Source organism: Sturnira hondurensis, unplaced genomic scaffold (genome assembly GCF_014824575.4).
Source record: "Sturnira hondurensis isolate 20B ecotype Veracruz unplaced genomic scaffold, ASM1482457v3 Scaffold0014104, whole genome shotgun sequence".
NCBI lineage: Eukaryota > Metazoa > Chordata > Mammalia > Chiroptera > Phyllostomidae > Sturnira > Sturnira hondurensis.
In genome coordinates this window covers 175,965-185,759 of record NW_028086735.1, presented here as the reverse complement: position 1 = coordinate 185,759, position 9,795 = coordinate 175,965, and the positions used below count along the sequence as shown (strand labels likewise).

Below are 9,795 nucleotides of genomic sequence, written 5' to 3'. Positions count from 1 at the left end.
TGATTACTTCCTTCCTTCTAATTGCTCTAGGCTGCCTTTGTCTTTGTTTCTCCAGTTCTTGTAGATGTAAGGTTAGGTTCTTTATTTGAAATGTTTCTATCTTTTTTAAGTGGGCCTATATGACTATGAACTTCCCTTTCAGGACTGCCTTCCTCGTGTCCCGTAAGTTTTGGACTGTTGTGTGTTCATTTTAATTTCTTTCTAGAAACTTTTTTATTTCTTCCTTGATCTCATCATCAACACTTTAATTGTTTAATAGTATGCTATTCAGTTTCCATGAATTTGAATGTTTTTAAATTTTTTCCTTGAGGTTGATTTCTAGTTTCAAACCATTTTGATCTGAGAAAATGCTTGATATGATTTCAATTTCTTCATATTTTTTGAGTCTTGTTTTGTGTCTGGTATATGAAAATATGTCCAATGTGCATTTAAAAAGAATGTATATTTTGGTTCTTTGGGGTGAAAGGTTTTGTGTATGTCAGTTGAATTGATTTGATCTAGTAGTATCATTCAGTGCCACAGTATCCTTGTTGATTCTTTGTTCAGAATATCTATCCATAGTTGACCATGGGGTGTTAAAATCTCCTACTATAATTGTGTTGCTCTCTATATTTTTCTGGAAATCTTCCAAAATTTTCCTTACATATTTGGGTGCTCCTATGTGGGTGCATATATGTTTACAATGGTCATATCTTATCTACGCATATTTCCCTTAATTATTATGAAGCATCCTTCTCTGTTTGTTTTTATTACTTTTGTTTTGAAATCTGTTTTGTCTGATATAAGTGTTGCTATCCTGGCTTTTTTCCCTTGTCCATTTGTTTGTAATATTTTTTCCAACCCTTTACTTTCAGTGTGTATAGATCTTTTTTTTCTGAGGTTAGTCTCTTCTAGATAGCACATACACAGGTCTGTTTTCTTATGCATTTTGCTACCATTTATCTTTTTTTTAAATATTTTATTTATTTATCTTTAGAGGGGGAGGGAAGGAGAGAAATATCAATGTATGGTTGCCTCTTGTGAATCCCCCACTGGGAACTGGCCTGCAACCCAGGCATGTGCCCTGACTGGGAATCAAACCGCGGTCGTGTGGTTCGCAGGCCCGCATTCAATCCACTGAGCTACACCAGCCAGGCCGCTACCATTTATCTTTTGATTGGCGTATTTAATCCATTTACATTTAGGCTTATTATTGATAAGTACTTATGCATTTTCATTTATTCCAAACCTGTGTTTCTCTCTCTCTTGCTCTCTCTCGCTCCCTCTGTCTCTCTCTTTCTTCTTATTTTTACAGCAGTCCCTTTAGCATCTTTTGAAGTGTTGGCTTGGTTATGGTATATTCTTTTAGCCTTCTTTTGTCTGGAAATCTCTTTATTTTACAATCTATTTTAAATAAGAGCTTTGCTGGATAGATTAATCTTCATTATAGGTCTTTGTTTTTCATTATCTGGAATATTTTGTGCCAATCCCTTCTGGACTCTAGTGTGTCTGTTGAGAAATCCATTGATAGACTTTTTGGAGCTCCTTTGTATGTTGCTCTTTTTTCCTTGTTGTCTTTAAGATTCTCTCTTTGTTTTTAACATTTGACATTTGACATTTAACATGTGTCTTGGAGTAGGTCTCTCTGGGTTCATCTTGATTACTACCCTCTGTGCTTCCTGATCTTTCATGGCTTTTCCCCTCACCAAGCTAGGCAAGTTTTCTGTCATTATTTTTTCAAACAGGTTTTCTAACCCTTGCTCCTTTTCTTCCCCATTTGATATTCCCATGATATAAAATTTTTTATGTCTTATGTTTTCTTGAAGTTTCCTTAAACTATCCTCATTCTTTTTTAGTCTTTTTTAGTTTTTGTTGGTATGCCTGGGTATTTTGTTCTACCTTGTCTTCCACCTCACTAATTTGGTCCTCTGCTTCATCCAGACTACTTTTAATTCATTCTAGTGTATTTTTCATTTCAGGTATTGTATCCTTCATTTCTTCCTGATTCTTGTTTACAGTTTCTATTTCCTTTTTCATGGTGCTGTGGTTCCCACTCAATTCCTTGTAGTTGTCACTGAGTTCCTAGACCATCCATATAACCATTTTTTAAAAAAATTTCATGCATGCTAGATTGCATTCCTCAATTTCATTTAGTTCTTTTTCTGGAGATTTCTTCTTTTCTTTCAATTGAGAGTTCTTTCTTTGTCTCTCCATTTTAGGTGACTCCTTTTGTTTGTTTCTGCATTTCAGGATGTTCTGCTTTGCCTGCCTGTCTTTGTGGGGTTGACTTCTGTAGCAGGAGTTCTGTGGGGCTCAGTGGTACAGTCTCTTTGATCCTTTGATCTGGATGCTGTAGGGTTGCCCTTTATTCAGTTTATGTGGGCTCTCTTGTTGTACCTGGGCTTTGATTATTGATGGCTCATTCATTGGTTGGTTCTCCCCTCTAACTGCTGACTGGTGGTAGTCACAACTTTCACCGTGTCTTGTATGCTATTGTACAGGTGTTGGTTAACGAAGAAATAGTACCAGAAAGCTAAGCCCATCCCAGCCAAAAAACAACAACAATAAAAAAAAAAACAAATAAACCCTGCCACATAAGCAATATCAACAGCAACTGAGTAAAGATTAATAAAGCTGAAAAGAGATTAAGAATATTATAGCATAGGAAAAAGGGAATATGACATGACTGAAGAGGAAAAAATGATTTTGAGTTGGAAAAGAGAGTAGAAATAATGAGTAGGGAATTGAAATGAGGCAAAGAAAGGAGGAAAGTAAAATTTAGAGTGTAAATTAAACAGGGAAGGGTGACGGCAAAAATTGACTGTGAAAAGGAAAGTGTATACTATGAGTTTTGAAGCAAAATAAAAAGTATTGAACCAATGGGAACAAAATTGCAGGTAAACCACAGCAGGGTCAATAACAATGCTAGCTGAGTGAAGATTAATAAAAGTGGGAAGGGAATAAGAATATTATGCAAAAGAGAAAGGTGAATATGAAATATCTACAGTAAAGAAAAATCATTTTGAGAAGATGGAAGAGGAAAACTAATAAGAGTAAGGAATAGAATCCAGACTAGGAGAGGGAAAAAATTAAAATAAAATCTATAACTCAGCTGATCAAGGGCAGGGGAAGGCAAAATGGAGTAAGACAAGGGGAGAGTATCCTAAGGGATTTGAAGCACTAACAAATAGTGAACAAATAGGGATACCACTGGAGAAGAATAGCAATAACCATATCCTCACCCAACTAGCCATAATTTATAAAGGTGGAAAGAAAATAAGACTGTGATAAGGAGGGAAAAAGAATGTGAGCTGACTTAAGGAAGGAAGAATTATTTTTCAAGGATAGATGGAGGAGAAATAGAGGAAGAAATAGTAACACAGTATAGCTTGGGAGAAAATATAGTTTATAGCAACAAGAAAGGTCAGGAAGAAGGCAAAATGGAGTGAGACTAGGGAAGAATGCTATGTGGGATTTGAAATAAGATAATATGAAAGAAATATATAGTCTGAATAAATAGAATAAAAAATAAAAGACCACAAGTAGTGAGTTAGTTGGCATACAATTGAAGCAAAAGAAGAAATATTAAAAGACTATATGAAAGGAAAATTGAAGAAAGAAAGAAAAGAACATGCAAGTTCTGAGGAAGAGTGAGGTGTAATTTGTCTCAGCTGTTGGTGTTCACCTTCTGACTTCTTTCTAGATCTGTCTCTGCTTTATTTTTATTAATTTTATTTTATTTTAATTGCTTTTCAAGTACAGTTTTCTGCCTTTTACTACCATTCCAGCCCACCTACCCCCACCAGCCCTCCCCACCTCCCTCCCGTTTCCACGCCCCCCCCCCTTGTTTTTGTCCATGAATCCTTTATATTTGTTCCTGAAAACCCTTCCCCTTTTCCCCTGAAATTCCCCTCTGGTTTTTCAGCAGCTCAAGGTCCCTGGGTGTGTCCAACTTCTGACAACACAGGCCTGAATCTCCCTCACCTGCCTCTAGAGGGAGCTTCTGTTGCAATCTGGAGAGTGGGGCCTCTGTGTCTCCCCGCCCAGGCACTGTTCAGTCTTCTGTGAAAATTATGGGTGTGTTCCCCGACCCCTACACCTCCCATCTTAGTCTGTCCCAGTTTATCTTCAATAAGTACAGTTTTGTGGGGGCACTTTCCTCACAAGTCCTCCCAGCCACCACAGATGAGAGTAAACATGACAGACATGATGTAACCTCCCTGGGGATGAGAAGTGGACCTTTTCCCAGAGGAAAAAGGCCGTGAGTAGAGGTCAGGTTCTCAGGGGGAAAAGGCTTTGAGCTCCCTCCCCCAGGGGCTTTAATTGGGTTGCAATACATGTCAGGATGGGCAGGGTAGGACAAAATGGTGGCTGAACTACAACCCAAAATGGCGGCTGAACTACAACCTGGAAAATATGGCTGATGTCAAACCAGAGAGCCAAAAGGGAGGGCTTTGCCAAAACGAATATCCGCATAGCAACCTGAGCCCAAGGAAAGCCACCAATGATATATTGCCGCTTTGTTCAAAGGAGACCAATCCCCAGCCTCCACGAAGAGAGCCAACCAAAATAAAACCCTGCCATATTCCCTGCTTGGTTGCAACTTCCCTGACCCCACTCTGTGGACTGGAGAACCTGGCCCAGGTGCTCAAACCCCAGTAAAGCTCTATACTGCCTGACTTTGTGGCTGATTTGCATTTCTTCCTCTGCAGAGTCTAAGAAAACCTTTCAATACACAGAAATACAGGGTGGCAAGGATCAAACAATAGATAACATTTCAAAGAAATCTGAGGGCTTAGTATGAGTCAGAGTCTGTCAGGAACAGAGTTTTAGGGTTTCCTGCTCCAACCCTTAACATATGAATGAAAGCACTCTTAGCAGAGCAGATTTCACAGGTTTATTAGGAAGTCTTTGTGATGCCAGATTTTTCCCCAGGACACACTCTATCAAGGCAAGGAGCTGCACCCCTCCCCATCAGGTATTCAGGCATAAGAGGATTAGAGCCAGGAAGCACTTCTCCCAGAGGACATGGGGACTCAGTCTATGTCAAAGCCAGGGGGCTAGAGTCCATTGCTCCCTCTTTGTTGCAGCCCCCGAGTCCTTCCATGAAGGCCGCCCACATGATTGAGTCTGGCTTAGGTTGCCCCCCGCTGTGAGGGGTCCTACCCGTCATTGACTTCCGACCAAGCTTTGGGGGCAGGGAGAGGAAACTGAGGCAGTGTTTGCTACCAGAGACAAGCTTTGTCTCCTGTGGCTCGCATTCCAAAGGTCGTCCCTCGCCCTTAGCCACAAGGGGTCAAGATACAATTCCTAGAACCAGGCAGAGTGGTCTGCAACACAGTTTCTGATTAAATAGCTGTCCGTTCCACAGGGGTGGGGGACAACAATCTGTATCAGTGTCAGCTCTCTCCTGCTTGGTGTAGATGGCAGCTCTGTGTGAGATTTGTTGCTACGCAGAGCCTTGAATCCCCCTCATTGCACTTTCTGAATTCCCTGCTTTGATGGTCTCAGTGAAATAGGGCCCTGGTACCCAGTGTACTTTGTCTCCCTGTGAGGAGTTCAAAATGGGCCCTTTTAGGTATTCCTCTTGGTGTCTTTCTCTTGTGGAGAAAATGCCCCATGCAAGGTTGTTAAGCCTGCCCAGCCAGTTTTGCAGCTCTTCGCCCTTCCTCACACCCTCCATCCCCTCAGGACTAGGGACAACCTTCCTTTCCAGGCAATTTTGCTGAGGAAAGGGGCTCAGTCTTGCTTTAAATAGTCTCAGGTGCACAGTTCCCAGGCCACTGCTCTCAAAGTATACAGCAGCCTGTGCTCTCCATGCTGCAATGGAGTTGAGGAATCACCTTGCTTTGCATCTTTTTGATCAATCTGTACAGCTGTACTAAATGGGAGCAAATAACATTTAGTAGAGCAGCTGCCACCTGGAGTCCCTACCCAGCATACCTCAGCTCCCCCTTTTTTAAAAACGTCTCTCTGGGTGCTCCCACTTCAGTGCTGAGTCACTATCCAGCTTTTCATATACACCACCTCTCCAAAAAGTCTAGAGTCTATCCCAGTCATGGCTAGCAGTGGCCCACCTACTCCACCACTTCCAGGTGCAGATAGTATCTCTGGCACTCTCTGGCACTCTCCCAGTTGGTGTTTGCTGATGCAGCTAAGGGTGTGCCACTAGCTGTCTGTGTGTTTAGCTGGGTTCTCCCCAATGACTTTGACTTCATGTATCCAAGTTGCTCCTGGCCTAGGTTTAGGGGTTCCCTACCATGAGAGGGTAGGAAGCCACTAAGCTGCTATCTCTGACCAGGCTCTCCATGGATGTAGGCACCTCGACTGCTCGGAGATTTTCCTTGTCCACTTGTGAAACCTCCTTACACCCTGTTTTGAAGTGCCTTTTGTACTATTTGGCTTCCAAACTTTGTATCAGCTAAGGTTCCATTGACTGTTATTTTTTGGAAGATCAGCTAAGTATCTGAGTTACATGCAAGAGCAAGTGAATTTGGCTCCCATCTACTTGGCCACCATCTTCCACCTTCCTATAAATTCTAAATTCTAATTTTCCTCCACTTTCTTCTGCTGCTCTCCTCTCCCTCACCTTCATTTCCCCTTATATCCCTTGTCCCTTGTCTCCTTACTGTGAGAATTCTGAGAATCAGAGCAGGGAAATGACTTGATTTTTCAAGGATACTATAAACACCTCTTCATTTTCATTGGCAGTGCAGAGTTAAAAGGAAAAAAGTACTACCAACAATAACATGACTGCTTTAATTTTTATTTAATTTAATGTTTTTGGCACTGTTTAAAAATATATGATGAGTAGTCAAATTTAAAAGATCATTACCATGTTTGACATTGTATAAATGAAGTTGATAGAAAGATTAAGTTCCAAGAAAACTTAAGCAGTATCGTGATTCAAAAAGACTGCATGTATGTACCTAAAATTCAACTTGCACTAAGACTTAGCATGCAGAGTTAATAACTGTGCCCACAGCCACTAACTTATGTCTTATAATATACTTTAAATACTGAATCCAGGGTACTGAATGCAGGCTTGCTATTTTCTGTTAAACAATTCTCTATTTCATTGTTAGAATATACTTAGTCTTTCTGTTGCAAGGCCTTTATCATCATGTAAATTCAGGGAGAAGTTACATAATAAAACTTTTGACTAGCAAGTAAAACAATAATTAATAGATTTTTAATCTTTATTTTTAGGCATACATGAATTTTACTTTCACTCTTGTTTTCCAAGAAATATTTAAAAATAGATTTCAGTCTTGATCTTCAGGTGCAGATAATTTCTTCTCACTTTGGTATTTGTATATTTTAGGTACATATGAATTTAACTTTTGCTCTGAATTTAAATACTCAACACCTGCCATATTTGCAATCAATTTCAAAGATGTTTGCAATTTTTTATGAATAACATAGAATTCATTATAACCAATTTATCCTGCTTTAAAAAAGTAGATTTGGAAAATATATATGCTGCTGATAGCACCAAATGTATAGAAAAAGTTTTAGAATGAATACAAAAAAAGTCAAATAATTAAAAGAAAGCAGAAAAATTTCTTGGAACATAGTAGTAGTAGAAATAATTATATATAACCAAATGTATAATGACCAAATTATAAATAACCATGCAATACACAAAGAAAAGATAAGCTCGTAAATGTACATTAATGTTGTGAAATCCATGTTGTAAAACACAACATTTTTTCTACTAGGTAAATATATGAAAAAAATTATGAATAAGTTTAATGAAGATATCAGAAACTCAATTTGCAAGGTATAAGATATCACTTCAGCTGAAGGGAATCACAAGTTTAGTAATATAAGTAGTGTTTTTTGTAGATTAAAATCTCTAATTTTTTAAATAAATTATGTAAAAGATTATTATATATTTTAAGAGAATTTGTACTTCGAAGTTATAAGTAGTGAAAAATTGGTTTAAATTGTCATTAAATATTAAATCAGAAATTGATGTTCTTCAATTCCCTTCTACTTAGGAAAAAAATCCAGTTCTATAGCTCAATAGCCAATGTCATTAGCAAAGACCCTGATGCTGTGATCCAGTAGAGGCCCATCATTATCATTCAGGATTATGTTTCTTCATGGTGAGCCCTGGTTTTTCCAGTTCACATGATGATTTCTCAACTTTCGCATGGCTGATTTAATATCTTCATTCCTCAGAGAGTAGATGATGGGATTCAACATGGGTGTACAAACAGTGTAGAACACAGAAAGGAACTTATCTGCAGAAAGTCTGCTAAAAGGCCATATGTAGAAATAAATGCAAGGCCCAAAGAAGAGAATTACCACTGTGATGTGGGCAGTTAATGTAGAAAGTGCCTTGGATAACCCACCGGAGGACCGATGCCAGACAGTGATCAAAATGATGGTGTAGGAAATCATTAAAGCCAGAAAACAGCTCAGTGATATTAGGCCACTGTTAGTTAGTATCACAATTTCCATTTCATAAGTATCCATGCAAGCCAGCTCTATCACTAGGGGAAGGTCACAAAAGAAGCTGTCTACCTCATTGGGGCCACAGAATGGCAGATCCACTGTGAAAGCCAAGTGGCTCACAGAATGAAGAATGCCCACAGCCCAGGAAATAAGCACAAAGATTATACATAGTCTCTGATTCATAATTGTGCTATAGTGTAGGGGCTTACAGATGGCTACAAATCTGTCATACGCCATTGCTACCAGCAGCATCATCTCACTCCCAACAAAACTATGGAGAAGGAATATCTGGGCCATGCAACCCTCAAAGGAGATAGTCTTGTACTCAACAAAAAAGTCCACAAGCATTTTGGGGGTTGCAAAGTTAGATTGGCAGATATCAATGAAAGAAAGGTTACTGAGCAGGAAGTACATGGGAGAATTAAAATGGGAGTCAGAGGAAATGATGATAATAATCATGATGTTGCCCAGCAGTGATGCCACATACACCATAAAGAAGATGGCAAAAAAGAAAAGCTGAAGATCCCAGGAATTAGAGAGTCCCAGAAGCACAAACTCAGACACCACCGATTGATTTGTGTGAGCCATGTATCCAATCTACAGTAACATAAATTTAAAAAATCAGGAATATATCACACAGTGATTGGCACTATATCTAGTATACATGCAAAAGAAATATAAACAGCTTTGAATTAAAAGTCAATTTAGTTTAATAAATTAATACATAAAATTGGCTAATATTTAACACCTGTGACTGCTGTGAAAACAGGGAGAAGGGTGAAAAGAGAGGATTAGATATGGATCCTATCATAACTGGGAACATAAGACACACATATTAAAAAATAAAAATATAAAGTCAGATATAAGAAAATATAAGTGGTGCATTAGTACTATAAATGTTATAAAGATGAAAGAAATTATTCTAAAGTGGAAAAGTAAGGTGTCGTGGAATAGCTATTATTTTAAGCTAAAAGTTTTTAAACATTTGAAATTTGGTAGGCGAAACTGAAGGAACAGTTGATTTCAAGCAAAAAAGTAACAAGAATAAAGATACAAAGATAAAAAAGCAGTTCCATTTTTTAATTTTTCCTTAGTAATTTTATTATAACATTAGAGAAAGGAGCAGGGATGGGTAAGGAAGGAGAAAGAGGAGGGGGGAAAAGAAAAATGATGTTTAACAGTATGTTAGCTAACGTTAGTAGTATTATATAGTTTTAATATATATATTAAACTATATATTAAACTATATATATATAGTTTTATATATATATTTGCTTGGGGAGAAAAGGCTGGCCAATTTCTTGGAGGAAAAGGTCTTGGAGCCTCTTTCTCAATGAGCTTTTATTGAGTTTA

At 38.4% G+C, this 9,795-nt stretch overlaps 1 protein-coding gene across 1 annotated transcript; it reads right to left on the bottom strand.

Moving 5' to 3' along the window:
• Positions 1-8,085: 8,085 nt before the first annotated feature.
• OR4K1 (olfactory receptor family 4 subfamily K member 1) lies at positions 8,086-9,030 on the bottom strand. The gene has a single exon (XM_037062632.1). The coding sequence runs from the start codon at positions 9,028-9,030 to the stop codon at positions 8,086-8,088; it is 945 nt and encodes a 314-aa protein (XP_036918527.1).
• Between the last annotated feature and the right edge of the window lie 765 nt (positions 9,031-9,795).